At 31.8% G+C, this 17,867-nt stretch overlaps 1 protein-coding gene across 1 annotated transcript; it reads right to left on the reverse strand.

Moving 5' to 3' along the window:
* Positions 1 to 694: 694 nt before the first annotated feature.
* On the reverse strand, positions 695 to 15,401 carry LOC143076713 (uncharacterized). The gene is made up of 3 exons (XM_076252592.1): positions 15,003 to 15,401; positions 4,462 to 4,559; positions 695 to 2,828 (listed from the first exon to the last, which is right to left on the reverse strand). Exons 1-3 carry the CDS (start codon positions 15,399 to 15,401, stop codon positions 1,271 to 1,273), a joined length of 2,055 nt encoding a protein of 684 aa, XP_076108707.1. The 3' UTR covers positions 695 to 1,270.
* Positions 15,402 to 17,867: the final 2,466 nt, after the last annotated feature.

The raw sequence follows: 17,867 nt of genomic DNA on the forward strand, positions 1-17,867 counted from the left end.
TGGAATTTTCAATTAACCAGTTAGAAGAATTATTACCTTTGCCAAATGCTTTTTATCTTGTTAAATTTGATTTGCAGAAAATAGAAAAGGAAGAGATGAAGAAAAAAATGTGCAGCTAAATAAGATCTACAAATAAGAAAGTATGACTTTAATTGTCAACGAACTTATTTACCATGAATAATACTTTTTTGCCATTTTAGTTTTTTATAGAGAAACTGTAGTAGACTGCGAGTATCTTTTAGGTGGTATGGAAGTCTTAAATAAAAAGATAGAATTTGTTCATAATTTGCAAAAACGTAGTTTCTACTGATATATATTCAAAAATATAATAAAAATGATAGTTCACCGCAATTTTTCAAACTACAGGTTGTGAAAAAAATGACACATTTTGTATAGGTTATACAGGGGAAAACACCATTTTGTTACTAGAAACTAAACTGCATGGTAGAATTGTATAATAAATTTGGAAAAGATAGTTTTTAGACAATGCTTTGAGAATATCAAAAGAAAAGATAGGGCCACAGTACGTTTTTTCCGGCTAAAATACAAAATAGAAAAATCCCATGTAGATTCCTTCAGAAATGAACTGACTTAGAGTTACCTCCCCTTGAAATGCCAATTAAAAAACATTTAAAAACAACCAAAAATAATCTACACTTGTAATAATACTAAAATTTATAAGTTTTATTCTTATAAAATGGTTCTTTTACATGAACATTTACGTTAGATATCTACATTCCTCCATCAAATTTTGCAAGCTTGATAGAAAATCTGGACCTTATGTTCTCTGTTTTTACAATTCAAGATGATGAAAGACACCGATACCACTTTAAAGTGCAAAGATGATGATAAACGACCAACATGGAAATCATAACCTGTGACAAATCATAATTTTGCAAATATTTCTTAAACTTTTATACATTTGTAGGTAGGTTTAAATTGTAAACAGTACAAATGATTAACAATACAAGATTTATGAAAATACTACTAAATAGTATCAATATGTTAACAAACATAACTGTTTTCAATGAAAAGTAATAAAAAAAAATTAACAAAATGGCATACTGTTACCAGGTGAGCGATTCAAGCTCAAGAGATTCCTTTTTCAAAGGTTTATATTGTGAAATAATCATCGAAATTTACTACTCAACACCAGTTTATTTATTCTGCTTTATGTCACAAACAGAGGCTAATAACACAAAACTATTTTGGTAACATACATGTAGAATAAAGAAAAAAAAAACTTGGAAGAAAAAAGTATATAATTTCTTTAGTATTTTTTCTGATTACATTCTTTCCATATCCATTCATTTGAATAATCACAGAAAAATTCCATGTAAATGTTTGATTCTCTTTCTATTGGTGTGAACTTGCCATAGAACTGCCAGATCGATAGAACAGCTTCACCAAAGTCGTTACCATACATAAGTGGACTCTGCGCTGTAACTTTAATTGCACCAGTACAGGAGACATAGTACAGATTTCCATTCTCCCATTTTCGGCATGTTGGTTTACAGAGTCGGCCACAGGCATCAGATGCAGTGATCATTACTTCTGTTGGTTTATTTGCCGTAGGTTTCTCAACAGCGATGTACCCGATATGAGAGGATATCGGAAGTCTGTTATCAACAAACACATAATCTGTGTATGTTCCGAAGTAGCTTAATCCAGTAGACTTCAGTCTTACTTTGAACGCACCAGATTCATCTTCTAGACAATCATTATATGTTGCTGGATTACCTGGTTTGACAACATTTTTCAGACCTTTGTATTTGTGTTCGTCGTACATATCATACGCACTTGGATTTTTTGCGTTGGCGTCAGATTGTGATGCAAAGTGAGCCTCTTGAGGTCGCAGATGAACGACTTTAATTGGTATAAATGCCCATTTTCGTACGTCACTTGCGCAACCCGCTATGAAGTTATTTTGTATAGGTTTACCCATGCATGGTTCACGTTCTTGTGGAAGGTAGATATTTGTTATTTGTTGAGAGTTAACTGTAATTTGAAAACTGTGACTGATAGTTGTGTGGTGTATATGGGTATCTCTTTTCCTCCTGTTACCATGATTGTTACGGAAATTCATCTGGACTCGTCCATTTCTTCTAGCATCAACTAACGGCTGCGTTCTTGCTCTAAAATTTCGATCTACAGCAGCACATTCTGCTCCGTTGGTTCCCATTCTACACTGCAGATCAGGGGACCCACAGTAAGTGTTCTGTCTTGAACAAGTCGGCGATAGTTGATAAAAACTTTTTCGTGCTAGTTGAACACCGTACCCATCACGATTTGTTGGAATACGTCCAAGAAATTGCACAACAGGCATGTTCTTCATCGTAACGTCTGGTAACTGAGCAGGAAGTCCAGTTTTATGAGGATAAGCTGTATTATATTGATGACTGTATCTCCATACTTCCCACAAATAGTCTACAAAAGTATGATGCAACCAAAAAACACAATCCCATGGTGCCAATTCGATAGGTCCCATTGATCCACCTATATAATTGTGGACATCGTCGTGATAAGACTCCAAGGTGGGATATGGAGATGGTTCGGTCAGACGGTTAATATTTGGCATCCTCATTACATCCCTAACTTCAGCTGACGTGAACAGAGAACCTGCGTTACCAACATTTCTGATTACGGCATTGCCTCTAACGTCCTGAAAGCCTCCACAAATACCAGTTCGAACAGTTCCACTCATTTCACCAAGATAATCGGCTGTCCAGAGTATAGAATTGGCAGGAATGTCCATATTTGCATCAAGACCAGAGTTCCAATATGGCATTGTGACGGAAGGATCGTAATACTGTAATACCAGTTCTAATCTGAAACCAATTAGCATAAAGTATTCAGATATATATGAAATATGCAATGATTCAGCAATATCGTTTTGATGATACGTTTGTTGTTTTGAATCAGGTTAAATTTTATCAATGTTTCTGACGAACAAAACACACAGATAACATATTTCAAACGATAATACTTTTTTTGAATTTTATACATGCCATTTTATAAGGATCAAATACTGTTTAAAACTTCGAAGCAGCAAGTTTTCACTCAATTATTTTGGGGTTTTAATAGCACAATTCAGTTCTTTAGAATTGGATTTCTAGATTACTATTCTGCTGTTACATATATTCTTTTGTAAGCTTGCCATGTGTAGAAAAAACATATACTTCTGATAAAAACCAACGTATTCTCTTTCGATAAAATAAACGTTAATGAACTCAGTTGTTGCTTTTAAAATACTACAACTAATACTGAAAAAAACATTGTATTATTACACAGAAATAAATTTATCTACCTGCAAAAAAATATATTTACAATTTATACTTTTGCTATTTGTGAGAAAACAAAAAGATGATCCAAAAGGAGTTATTGAAATTCAAAAGTCTGCCTAATTAGTTATCAAAGGTACCAGGATTATAATTTAGTACGCCAGATGCGCGTTTCGTCTGCACAAGACTCATCAGTGACGCTCATATCAAATTATTTATAAAGCCAAACAAATACAAAGTTGAAGAGCATTGAGGATCCAAAATTTCCAAACAGTTATGCCAAATACGGCTAAGGTAATCTATGCCTGGGATAAGATATTAATATTGTTATTATATAAAGATATATGCAAGAAAAATTATCGTTTTAAGGGGGCTCGCGGGTTTAAATGATTTCTTTTTATTTTATATAGGATTTCTCTATATTTTTCTTTAAATGAACTTTATCTTATACTTAATAGAAAAACGAAATAAAAAATGAGGTCACTGTTCATTTACGCTCACAATCTGCCATCGAAAGAAACATACATTTTTGTTAATGTTCTTTTTTTCTGATGAACTAATGGGAGAAATAGCGGTAATATCGAAATAAAAAAAGAGCTTAATTACAGAAATCGCTTGAATTTCACAATTATTTAGTTTATGTACATCTTATTTGAAAACACCAATAAAAGATATAGGTCACAGACGAGTTAAAACAGATATTTCAATTTTAATGCCAAAAAATTTTTGCACCACAGGGAGATAATATGGAGCATTTTCAATGATATCTACATTTTAAAAGTCACCTGGGGCCAACAGGAATTGATTTTGTAGAATGATTTTTGTACCATATGATAAAGTAACAACTACTTAAGGTAATAAATAAAATTTGTAATGAAAAATTAATGTTTATTTTTTTCTGAAAATCTTATACCGCGAGCCTCCTTTAGTGATATATTTTTCAAAAGATATATATTTTCTGATTATTTTGTAGTTGTGTCTGAGAACGAATAGTTGTTGTACACCAATTCATCTTTATTAATCATTATGTGTCTGGAAACTCGTAATGTAACCTTTAGGTGATTGATTATGAGAACTGTAAATTGAGATATATAGAGTTTTTGTCCACTTTTATGCTTATGTTTTATGTACATTAATACTTTGCATTTAAAGATGTTTCTTCTTATCATAAAATATTTACACCAGGATCAGAAATCTGTGATAACCAAGAAAGGCAGGTCCACTGTGAGCAGAAGTTCTGACTTGAGAGTTGTGAAATCTGGCAATCCAACCAAAATACTAAAAAACAGACGAGAATTCTGACTGTTAATGAGTCTTTATATCTAATTCATTGGCAATTTGATGTGTACTGAGAACTATATACAGATATAATACAGATAGGTATTTTGTGTCTTTGTGATTTTGTTAGTTAAAGTTGTACTTTTTATTAATCTGATGAACTGATTGTCAAAGTCTGTTCTAATTTTTTGCTGTTAGAATGCCTTATTAGATCGATTGGAGAGCTCGTCAATCGGGTCTAAATTTTATCGTTGAAATTGTTTCAGATTTTTCATATTGGGTTTTTATAGCTTGTTATTTGTGAGTTTTGCTTACTGTCAAAAATCTCACGGTGACCTATAGTTGTCTCAGAGTCTCTATAGTTGTTAAGAGTCCGTGTTGCTTATTCCTTATGTTTTCTATGTTGTGTCATGTGTTCTATTGTTTGTCTCTTTGTCTTTTTCGTTTTTAACCAGGCGTTGTCAGTTTATTTTTGATTTATGAGTTTGACTGTCCCTTTGGTATCTTTCGTCCCTCTTTTTATAAATTAAGTGTTCTCACAGACCATTTCTACATTTACCCTCATTAGGAAAAGAAGAAGAACAAATGTGAAACTCAATCATATTTACATGCCCAAAGGTGATATAAAAATCATAGCCAAAACTATCTGCGGACAGCGTTAATTGTGTATTTTTCAACCATATCAGTTCGGAAACAAAGAACCCTAAATCTTCCATAATATCAGAGAAACTTATTATTTACTAAACCGCGTATATACAATATGTATCTACTTTCTGCAGTTCAGTTTAAATTCGGATGGATAAATATTGCAATCAACGGGTTGGCGGGCTTAAATCTTTATGTCTTATTAATTTCCAACTAAATGTAGAAAATGTACATGAATGCTATAATTTGCTGACTAATGGCCTATTAGACCCTCAGGACTAATAGTGCAAGTAATGCACGGTATTTGGTTTACGGATGTATTTTCTCATTACATCGAATATTATTTCGCCCTGCACCATATTGACTTTCAAACGCTTGAGTGTTACAGGTTGTGATTAGTTCAGTTTAAGATGAAGTTAATAATAATATAAAAGGTAAATCAAAGATAGTTTTGTGCAATTATAATTTGCAAGTATCATTTTCAAAGAAATAAGATGGCTACGCTCACTCGACCAAAGAATACTTTTCCTTCAAACTATTAACAACACAATGAATCGGTGGATATTTGATCAAGTAATGCAGTTATTCCTTAAATGTGGTTGCAATTTCATCTTATCCTTGTGTGTGTTTTTTTTTCAACCCTTCAATGCCTGTATTTGGCTTGAGACAAAAAGTTCGACAACGAGAATCAGTGCAGATTAATTCATTATCCAAATGAGTATCTGGTTAAATTACAATGACTTACATCTAGAATTGACAATGAGGGTCGGGTGAAAACAAAACTTTACGACAAAAGAGATGATTTCAGCTTTCCAATTGTGAACTTTCCATTTCTAAGTAGCAACATTCCAGCAGCACCTGCATACGGGGTATATATATATCTCCCAATTGATACGATATTCCCGTGCTTGCATTTCCTATCATGATTTTCTTGATAGAGGGTTGCTGCTCACAAGGAAGCTATTAATCCAAGAGTTCCAAATGGTGAAGTTGAAATCATCCCTTCGTAAATTTTACGGACGCCATCACGAGTTGGTTAAACGTTATGGAATAACCGTTTCACGAATGATATCGGATATGTTCCTTACGTCGTAACTACAATCCCCTTCCCTTTCATGAATGTGACCTACCGAATTAGACTATTTACCGGATTTGTAATCACATAAGCAACACGACGGGTGCCGCTTGTGAAGCAGGATCTGCTTACCCTTCCGGATCACCTGAGATCACCCCTAGTCTTTTGGTGGGGTTCGTGTTGTTTATTCTTTAGTTTTCTATGTTGTGTCGTGTGTGCTGTTGTTTGTTTGTCTTTTTCATTTTTAGCCATGGCGTTGTCAGTTTGTTTTAGATTTATGAGTTTGACTGTCCCTTTGGTATCTTCCGTCCCTCTTTTACACTAGTACCAATTATGCTATTGACAGTATAATGAAGTAGTTGAAACAGGTTGCGCTGGTTATGGCAATGATGAATTTCCAATGTTCAAATGTTCAAAATTTCTAATTCCTCTTTTGACTTACAATTTGAAAAAAAAGGAGTGATATAATCATCATTATTTGATCCTGTTTCAAACAAATCAGTGTGAAGTCAATAAGGTTTGGTGGAAATGTGTATTTTCATAACCTTTCATGTCCTTAATAAGAATTTATGAACAAACTACAGCTTAACATTTTAACCGTGTATACATAAGAAGATTACAACACAGGTTGCAATAACAAAAACAACAAAATTGAAATATGTGTTTTTTAAACGTCACGTAGCGACACATTCTTTGATAACCATATTAAACATGAACTGACATACGTCTTTCTTTAAAAAGTGATGTAGTTTGAATAATTCCAACACTAAGGTTCAATCAGTCTGTGTTTTGTGTTTAATTGTAAGCTTGGTACTTTTGTATGTTTTACAGCAAAAGGATCAATGCACTACTAGTGGACGTTTCATCCCGGAGATAATCACATGCACAGAAATATAATTGATAGGAGCCGGTTAATTTTGATAAGTTTTTCCCTTGAATATATAAAAGTATAACATATTCATCTTGATACAATTTAACAAGTCTTATGATTCTTTGACCAGTAACTGGATTTCGTTAGATAAAACCTGACTCAACGATAGCTGCAAGCAGAGAGAAAATTTGAGAGTATATGAAATTCTCCACAAAAGGTTGAGATACTACCAAGAGGCAATTAAAACAATTGTGTTTCAAAAATTTAAGTTTTTTTTTTTATTTTTAAGGCATTTAAAATAATTATTGAAGAATTTCATTTGTTCGGTAACAACAACAATAATAAAATTGTGTTCATAAATGGAAATAATACTTTATAAACTGTATACGCATGAAGTGCTTTTCTATTTTCCCTTTTATAAGAAACCCCAAAGGCCGAATATTTTAAGGAAAAGGATGGATAAGAATCGACACAAGTGACGATCGATACGACCAAAAAGGGACTTTAAAAACAGCATAAGAAGTAAATAAAAAAGATATCGAGCTCCGAGGAAAATTCAAAACGGGAAACCCGTAATGAAATTTCAAAATCAAAAGCTCAAACTCATCATACGGATGGATAACAACAGTCATGTTCCTGACTAATCTTATCTTTTGTCATTTTGCCTAAGGGAATTAATTATTTTGTTTCTTAAAATCCTAAATATATGACTGGAGAATTTAAGAAAGATATCATTAGAATCATGCCAGTAGCGAAATACTGACTACTGGTCTGATGATACAGCTGAGGACTGATAGTGCATCAACAACGGTTTCAAACAAGTGCTATAAAATTGAAAATAACACTTCTTCATTTTATGCGTCTGAAGCGTTTTTCTGGTTTTACCTTCATCAGGAAGGCTTTTTTAAACCCAAGGGTTAAGGAAGCTCGCGGGTATAAGATTTTCAGAAAAAAATTTAACATTTGTTTTTCATTGCAAATTTTATTATTACCTTTAGATCTAGTAGTTGTTACTTTATCATATGGTACAATATTACCGCTATCTCCTATTAGTTCAACAGAAAAAAATGACATTAACAAAAAATTATGCTTCTTTCAAAGGCAGATTGTGAGCGTAAATGAACGATGACCCAATTTTTTTATTTCATTTTTCTATTAAAGTCAGAAGAAACCTCAAAATAAAAAAAGTAAAGCATGTGTTTTTTTATAACTCAATGGATAGTTTACATTATAAAACTTATGTACATATACTTTTTTCTGAAGAAAATTCTTTAATTTATTCATATTTAGAAGAAGTTTACTTTATTTTAATTGCTTCCTTCCAGGAAGCAATTCCCCCGACATATTTTCCGTATGCAAAGTGACCTCAGCGTGACCAATCTCGTAAAAATCCGGTGATCGCAAAACGCATGAATGTCCTTAAAATAAACTATTATCTGAATTTACATGTTAAACACGTTCTCCATTCCCATGCTTTTTTGTTGATTTTTTGTTGATTGTTGACAAACAGGTGACAATCGTTAAACTTCGGCTTCAAAACACGAACTTTAATTACCTGCCATATTTTCACAACAAAACTGACCGATTGAAAAAAACAAATTGACGATTATACGAAATTTATGCGAAAAAAATGAAAAGTTTATGATGTTTGTATGCATTGGTTCAAGAATTGGAAGAACATTATTTTCACCGGTCACTCGTTTCTTATGACTTTAAGTATAACATAAAGTTAATTTATAGAAAAATAAAGCGAAATCCAATATTAAATAAAAAAAAAATGATTTAGACCCGCGAGCCCCCTCAAAATTTTAGTTTTCATCAGTAGGATTTTTTCAAACTAAATTAGAGGTATAGGGGGAAAGTTGAGATCACAAAAAACATGTTTAACCCCGCCACATTCAGTATATATGGTTTCGCTTACGTTCGTAAGAAATTGAACTTTTGCAGGTTTTTACTGCACTGTTACATGTCTCATCCCTTGTCATAATAAAACAGTGAAATGGCTGAGCACTATTAAAAAAAGACTTTTAATGCAAGAATGCATTACTATACCCTGAGCTGTTTCATTAAAGTTACAATTTAGGCTTATTTAAAATATTTCCTTTTTTCTAATTATTATTGTTTTCCATCTACAAAATTCATTTTTAGTGCTGTTTGTGTCCTTCGAAAGATACCACTTATATGTTTGATTTAAGATATCGAACAGTGCATGCGCTTTTGAAACTGACACCCTATACTCGAACACTTTACTTTGTAAGTTTTATTCACCAAACACTGGGTGTATCTAATTATATATACTCATTCGGAACTGCAAAAGAAATCGAAACATTACTTTTTGTTAATTGCTCGATATATCCTCAGGATAATTAGGTCAATATCAAAGGTCAGGGTTGGTCATGTTTTGATATTTATTTCGACTTGTTATCGCTCTTTCTTAGAAACCGTTCAGGACATCGACAAAATATGCTTACTAAGCTGTTAGTTGCAACATGTCGTAATTTTTGTTGTTTGCTTTTTTTTTGGTTACAAGGGCTCATTTACATTAAAAAGAATTTGCTCCCTTCTATAGTTGAAATTAGCTCTAGTAGAGACTTAGGGTCTGGGTTGATTTTAGGTCCTTGCTTTATGACCTTGAAATTCAGATGAAGATCAAAGCTTAATCTGTCGTCTAAGTTTTGCACTTTACTATGAATTCACATTTATAAATAAAGCTATTGGGTCCTTTTGCATTTGGTTATTAGACATATGACCTTAAGGTTAGCAGGAAGAGACCTTGTGATTCCGGTGCAATGATTTCATGTGAAAGAATTAAAAAACATGTATTTTTGGAATCAATGTAAAGTAACTCTACCAGAGGGGAATTTTGTTAACCGGAAGAAGCAAATTATCACTCTTATTTCAAGCATACATATTTAGGATACATATATATTTTTTTTTTTGGCGTAAGGAAATCTATATTTTGACTCCGAAAGTGGTTCATTATCTCACCTTAGCTGTATTTGGCAAAATTTTTATGAAGTTTTGGTACTGTATGAATGCTCTTCAAATTCGTACTTTATTTGGCCTTTTTAACATTTTTTTATCCGAGCTTCAATGACGAGGTTTTTGTATAAGAAACGCACGTCTGCCGCTAATATAAAATTTCAAATCTGGTATCTATTCAATCTAAATTTTCTTATCTTAAGTGAATTGAGATGAAAAGACTTTCAGTTGTTCCCTGAATAATTGGTTTTCAATAGTAAATCAGTGCTCGTCTGATTTTTTGAAAAACCTTTACAGACTAAATTCAAAACTTAAAATATATTTACACACCAAGAACTTACAACAGGAATTTAGCTGTTAAAAAAGTTAGGTGTTTAAAATGTGAAGAATTCTGGTGGGGATCGGTATATCATACTTAAGACTCACTGATAATTGTCTTAAATTCTTTAAACGTGATTTCCCAGATGCTGACTGTTTGCCTTATTATATTCCTATCGAACGGAAAACTAATACTTTATACGCACTAGTGAGTAAGATATTTAGTAATCCCATTTTATATTAAAATAAATGCATATATTTGTAAATTTCTATATGAAATATTATCAATATTTGTACATGTGTACGAACGCAAAAGAAGTTAATTCCCGACAATAATATTTCCTTAAATGAATGTTCGACGTGTTTATAAACATTTCGGTAATTAGACAGAGTTTCTGAATTAATTGAGAATATCTGAAAATTTACATTTTCGTTTACTGCAACATAAAAAAAGTGAATAAGACATTTATGAACACATTAATCCTAACTGCTTATCACTTCATTGAAAATGTGGACTGTTATTGTCTTTTTGTCTTTCTGTCGTTTTGACCTTGCTGTCGTCTGTTTCTGTCAATTATGTATGTATTGCTCACTTGATATCATCTCAGTTTTTACAGCAAGAAATTAATATCAAGTAGGAAACCTTCGATTTGAAAACGGACAACCTCTATAAAGATAATACATTTCGCCAAGAAATAGAAAATAGCTACCATAAGTTTGTTGAAGGAGACTTTGTTGAACAATTTGTAATTTTATAATATTGCAATGTAAATAAACACCATAAAGCTTTATTGGATTTAACTACACGAGGAACAATCAAAACAAAAAATAGGAAAGTTGAAGGAGTTCAAAAAATAAAGAATACTTGTGTGTAGCTGGGAAAATTTTAGAATCCTGGAAAGTGAACGGGAAATCGTTGTATGTATCACTGAATCAAAATGTGAATTGAAGTACATATGAATTCTTCATATGAACTGTCATGTTTGATTATTTCATTAGGCACCATCCATTTATTAGTAAACCGATTTTGAACTGAATGACTATTTTGATGTGTTCATCTCATAAAAGACTGAACAATGAATTATTAAGGCTTGTCCAATCTTTCAGTTAATTTTAATTCTAATTTTCTGTGGTAAATGCAGTACAGTCATTTCAATTGCAGTCAATTTTTAACTGTTTTTAAAGAAATCAAAATATTTATATTTTTAACATCCAATTACACATTTTTATCATGTTTTTCACAGTAAATGAAAAAGTGACGATATGCTTCACTTCGATTTCAGGCAAAAATAAATGAACGGTTTTTTTTTAGTTGTCAGATTTAGTTTTATTCAAAACGGCTGTAACCCTTCATCAATGAAAGTTTTGGTCATATACTCACATGTTCTTGAATTCAATTTCATAGATATAGGAAGATGTGGTGTGAGTGTCAATGAGACAACTCTCCATCCAAATAACAATTTATTAAAGCAAACCATTATAGGTCAATGTACGGCCTTCAACACGGAGTCTTGGCTCACACCGAACAAAAAGCTATAAAGGGCCCCAAAATTACTAGTGTAAAACCGTTTAAACGGGAAAACCAACGGTCTAGTACTCATTATGATTTAACAAACTTTACTAAAATTGTCTGTTTATAAATTTATAAATTATTAAGAAAATAAGGTTTCATTTCCCTCAGGCAAATTTGGCTTTAGATGAATTCTGCTATTTATTTTAGGTATTTTTAACATATAGGTCTTCAACGGTTTCGGTACTTATACATCTTCGGATTTCAAATTCTTGGCTTTGATCGTTCCTGATGGAGGTAAATCCAGAAAAGCGCTTCAGACACCAGAAATAATTAAATGTTTTGTTTAAATTTTTTATGTTCATTACGACATTACAACATTTATATCTAATTCATGCACTTTAAGCTTAAAAATGATCGAAAAGCTATTATAGTCACAAATATGAAAAGCACGTTTTCTTACGTAAGTAAGCCTCACCTAAATGAAAGCTATTACACAATTATATACAAACATTAAGTCATAAATACAAACCACCCTCTTTTTCTTGTCTCTATGATTTTAATTTACTCAGACTTTCAAAGGTCCAATATTTGTTGTCTTCATGAAATATTAATTTCATCTAGTTGGGCATGGAGTATAAACAAAATCCGTTGTCTTGTTATTAAATAGTTTATATCGTTCTTGATAACTTTGCAATACTTATAACCTAGAGAGAATAATAATGATTTATCATATCTACCCCTTAAAGTTATAGTGTACTCATATGTATTTAAACGAAGCTTTTTCAGATTATCGGTGAGACAACTTCTCACTGGGGACAGAATGACACAAAAAGTGAGCAACTATAGGTTACCATACGGTGTTCAACAATTAGCATAACATATACTGTATTGCACTATAAAAGCTCTCGAAATGGAAAATTGATATGCTCGAATGGAAACGACCATATGAGGAGCATATTTTTAATTTTAAGTCTATACCTTTCGGCATCGTAAAGCTAAATCTTTTAAATAGAATGAAATTCATAACAGTGTAGCTATGGCCATTCATTGACTGGGGAAAATTAGGTGAACGTTCGTCTGTAATGCCCACTGCTCACGACGTACTTATCATAGAAATTTAAACTGTGAGGTCACCAAAGGTTCTAAACGCCTAAATAAAATAATTAAAAATACTAATCAGGAATAACCTTTGTAATTTGAAAATAAATAAAAATGGCCTTCAACACGGAGTCTTGGCTCACACCGAACAGCAAGCTATAAAGGTTGAATACTTAAAATTCTTTACTTGATTTTTTGTTATGGTTTGACCATCAATTTTCCTAATATGATATCGCACTTTCTTTCAGATTATTTTTTTTACTTAATTGGCTTTAGAAGTTACAATGCATGATGTCGTCTGCTTATGTAGTTCATATGTGTTTTTCGTTTCTCGTTGGTTTTCCCGTTTGAATGGTTTTACACTAGAAGTTTTGGGGCCCTCTATAACTTGCTGTTCGGTGTGAGCCAAGGCTCCGTGTTGCAGGTCGTACCTTGACCTATAATGATTTACTTTTATGAATTATTACTTGGGAGGAGAGTTGTCTCATTGGCACTCATACCACATCTTCCTATATCTATCTATATCTATACATTTTTTTCAACAAAAGAATACATCACAAGAATATAAGTTTTGTAAGAAACGTGAGAAATTGTGTTGGACTTGAAGATAAGGCAAAGTGACAAATATCTGAAAGAATGAATCGTTTTATGGTATTAAACAAAGAAATCAAATGATTTTTTAATTATCCAGAACTCTTCACAAACAAAAACCACATGTATACGCATTGAATAAATAGTAGGCCATTCTTAAATGATCACAACGTAGAAGTAGTTGTGCTCTTAATCAATGAGATATTTTGTGAATTAACCCCATCAACTTAATAGTTTTTTTTACAATGGATAAACCTATTTTTTGTATTATTATTAAATTATATCATCTCTGAACATTATTATTCTTATAAATGACACGGTTGTATGTGATGATTATAATAAATATTTAAAACAAATTCCTTTTAAGCTTTGTAAAAAGAAAGTTTCATTTTATGTATCGGAATGTGTAACAAGTGAATATTTAATCCCCACTGGAAGGCCTCTGACAGACTGGGTGAGCATAAAATCATAGCCGTTGACAAACAAGTTACAACCTACAAACGTTTTACTGTCGACCACACTGTTATGCAATTAATTCTAATTGAAAACCCATTCAAGCAGTATATTAACTATGCAGACAAATATATATGAAACATATTTAAAAAAAAGTGTGTTTACTTCAATCAACACAAACTTGAATATATCAAGTTTACACAATTTAATATTCTGTTAATAAGTTAAATTACTTAACCATGTTAAGAAGCACACTTCATATTGTTATCAAGATTCTAAAAAATCATTATTTAATAACTTCAATCAAATATCTCAAAACAAGACGGATATCCGCAAAACGATTCATTATATGATATGTCATTGTTTTCAAATATTTCACAGTATAGAAAATAATCATGAAAAAAAAGTAAAGCGTCACTGATGAGTCTTGTGTAGACGAAACGCGCGTCTAGCGTATTAAATTATAATCCTGGTACCTTTGATAACTAATTGTACCTCAGATATGACGCAACTTTAAATTTTTAAGTCATTAGACGAATGGTAAAAGAAACATAAGGTGTGGACTAATTTCATCAATGCATCATGCTAATTATCTTTGTGTTTTAGTGTGCAATAACTTATTATGTAGGGGTATGGACTTAGTTAATTATTATTTTTAAATAATATGTTAACAACAGTTAAAAAGAAAATAACAAAAATACAGAGGAAATTCTAAACGAAAATTTCCTAAGCAAATGCAAAAATAAAAAGCCCAAACACATCAAACGAATGAAGAACAACTGTCATATTCTTGACTTTGTATATACAAATTCTTATATGTAGATACTGGGGTTAAACATGGTTTTATAGCTACCTTAACCACTTGCTTGACAGTTGCATTCATTTCTAATTTCTTACCCCACTTCTATAAGCCTGGCTCCATGCATTACGAAGTCGTTGTCTTTCTCCTTTGGTCAACATTCTGATCTCTTTACGATAATTGCGTCCTGCTTGTCGCTTCTTTCTTTTGCCTGATATTTTAGGACAAAGCAATTTCCCTACGAAGTCTGAAATGTCTGACATTGTTGCGTTGTCATGAGGATGACCACATTCTCTTAAATTTGGTCCATTCATCCACATGTATCGTGTTACACATGTATTACATACAGCTTCACTTGTGGATTTAGTAACATCATTATATTTAGTTTTCATGACTATGCATTCTCTAAGATGTTGCGGTAGTTCTATTTCTTCTATCAAGCATGTTCCTATACTGATGTAAGACAGTATAAACAAGCATGCGAAGGCACACTGCATTTTGAGATCTGAAAGGAAATGTAAATTTATGAATTTAAGCCATCATTTATATAAATCAAATTTTATTTTTTTGTGTTTAGGAATAAAATATGTTATTACCTTCGCTGGTCAACCTGTGTTTGTAAAAGCACTTAACTATAATCATGTTTTTATATTAAAGATTCGTAAAATCCCTACTTAAACATTTTTTTCTCATTTAACTGAGTAACAGTTTGATCCTTCACCAGATTTTACGGTGAATTGTTCCCTAATGTGCGGCATAATATGTTTTCTCCTCGTATTATAGATGGATAGATTCACAACAAAAACTGCAAAAATATCTACAGAAATGCGTGCATTATATGCATTATTAGATCAGCTGTTTTTACCATTATGAGAACTATTGTGACTTTAATAGAATGTACGTATTCTTAATTGTTTAATAAGTGTACTTTATAGAAAAAATATTTACAATGGTAAATCATTATAGCTGAATGCAAGTATAGTTTGGTTAACAAATATAAGATGACGAGTAAAGAAAACATGTTACGACTTTAAATATACGCTATGATGCTTTCAATATACCGTCCAATCATTATTTGAAACAGGGTATAAAGTGTAAGAGGGAAGACTCAAATTTAGAATCAGATTTTGAAAGAGATTATACACTACTTCCGAGTATAACATCCTTTTTAAGTCGAAAGCTTATTTGTACTTGAAAATAAAAAAAAAAATAAAAAAGAACTAGCAAATCTGTTCCATATGTCATTATGTACTGAATTATGTCTATGTATTAACATGTTCCAAGCATTTATGGGGCCATTAGCTGCCAAATTTAATGTAACAAAATTGGATCAAAACCTTGAATTTGATTTATCCCACACGAAAGAAAATACCAGAATTACAAAATTCCATAGGAAACAATAGACAATACGTGAAATCTAAATAAAGTCTTAAGAAATTTCATTCGCATATAAGTAATAAATTCAAACTATCATGATCGCACCCAGAGCTACATAATACCTGATATAAAAATAAATATAAATAACAAACAAGCAAGTGTTTCTCTTTCTCGTTTTTTTTTTTTTTTTTAACGTTGTTTTTCCTGTTTGAATGGTTGAATTTTAGTCAATTAGGGGCCCTTTAAAGAAATGACTTGTTTTAATACAATGGTGTGCAGGTCAAGCTAAAATTTTTGGTCAGCATATTAGGTTTTGCAAGTTTTAAACTTCTAATGTAGATGTTAGACATTTTGACTGGAGGAATTTTGGAAGGTGGTCAACGAAACTTTGCTAACATTTAAATACAATTCATAACAGTCAGTGTTACTGGTCGCCAATATTTAACTACTTTTTGTAAAGAATCGTTCTTCGACAAGTAGGCACGTAAAATAAATACATCCGATAATCTCTCCAACCAACCGCCAGCAGCCTAACTTCATCACATCAGGCATTCTCCATTTTTCCTCTATCACGAGACTCACTGAAGCATAAAATGAAAGCCAAGATGACTAAAGATGAAATCAGAACGCAAATGGAAAAGTTCTTAAGAGTGAAAAATATAAAATGCAAGTTGGACGACTCCTCTTCTTGGACTTTGATGGGCGGTATGTATATTATACAACACAAAAACCTTCATAACCTACACAGCTGTCTTGATGGAAGAAAAGTATTACATGAACAGGTTCCTGGTGTGTTGTGTTTTCCAAACAGCATATGAATCCAACCACAGCAGGTAAAATATGGCAAAGAAAAGTCCAATATAGATATTTTTTCAGAGAAAAAATATATGAACGAAGTACTATCATTTACTTTTTTTGTCAATTCCAAAATTCTATTTCTGTCTACTTTTATAAAGTATTGACATGAGTATGACAATTAGGAAATTTTCGTTAAGTGATGTGTCCTTTTGGTATCAATATTGATGATTTAAAAAATATCTTAGCAAACAACTTTCACATTTTTTTTACATATCTTGTCTTAAATTAACTTGTAAATTATACCAAGGAAAACGTCAAATATTCTTCTATTTGAGCAAGAGAAATTGTATAGATGAAATTTCATAGTTTATATTTCAACAGTATCGGGACTTAATATTTCAGTATTTTTAACTTACAGTTGAAACAAGTTTGTAATGTAGATAATATTTCAAAACTGTACAGAATAATGATGTCAATTAAATCTGTCATTTAGAGTATGAGTACAAACATATAATTCGAGATACATATATATGCAAAAAGATACCAATACCTGCAGATAAACAATATCCTATATTTTAGTTATGTGATTGTAATAGCTTACACATACAGTTTACAATCATTCATACTTATTACCTTCTGTCATAGATCATAAGTATTCATTCTGATCCATCTGACATTGTTACGGATTTTGTCTTGCTCCAAGCTGTGACAACTGAGTATGTGATGCATTCGCATTGTGACGCATGCCTATCAGGTCTTTTTTACATTTGGACTTCCTGGGACTATTA

The sequence above is a fragment of the Mytilus galloprovincialis genome, chromosome 1 (assembly GCF_965363235.1).
Source record: "Mytilus galloprovincialis chromosome 1, xbMytGall1.hap1.1, whole genome shotgun sequence".
NCBI classification, from domain to species: domain Eukaryota; kingdom Metazoa; phylum Mollusca; class Bivalvia; order Mytilida; family Mytilidae; genus Mytilus; species Mytilus galloprovincialis.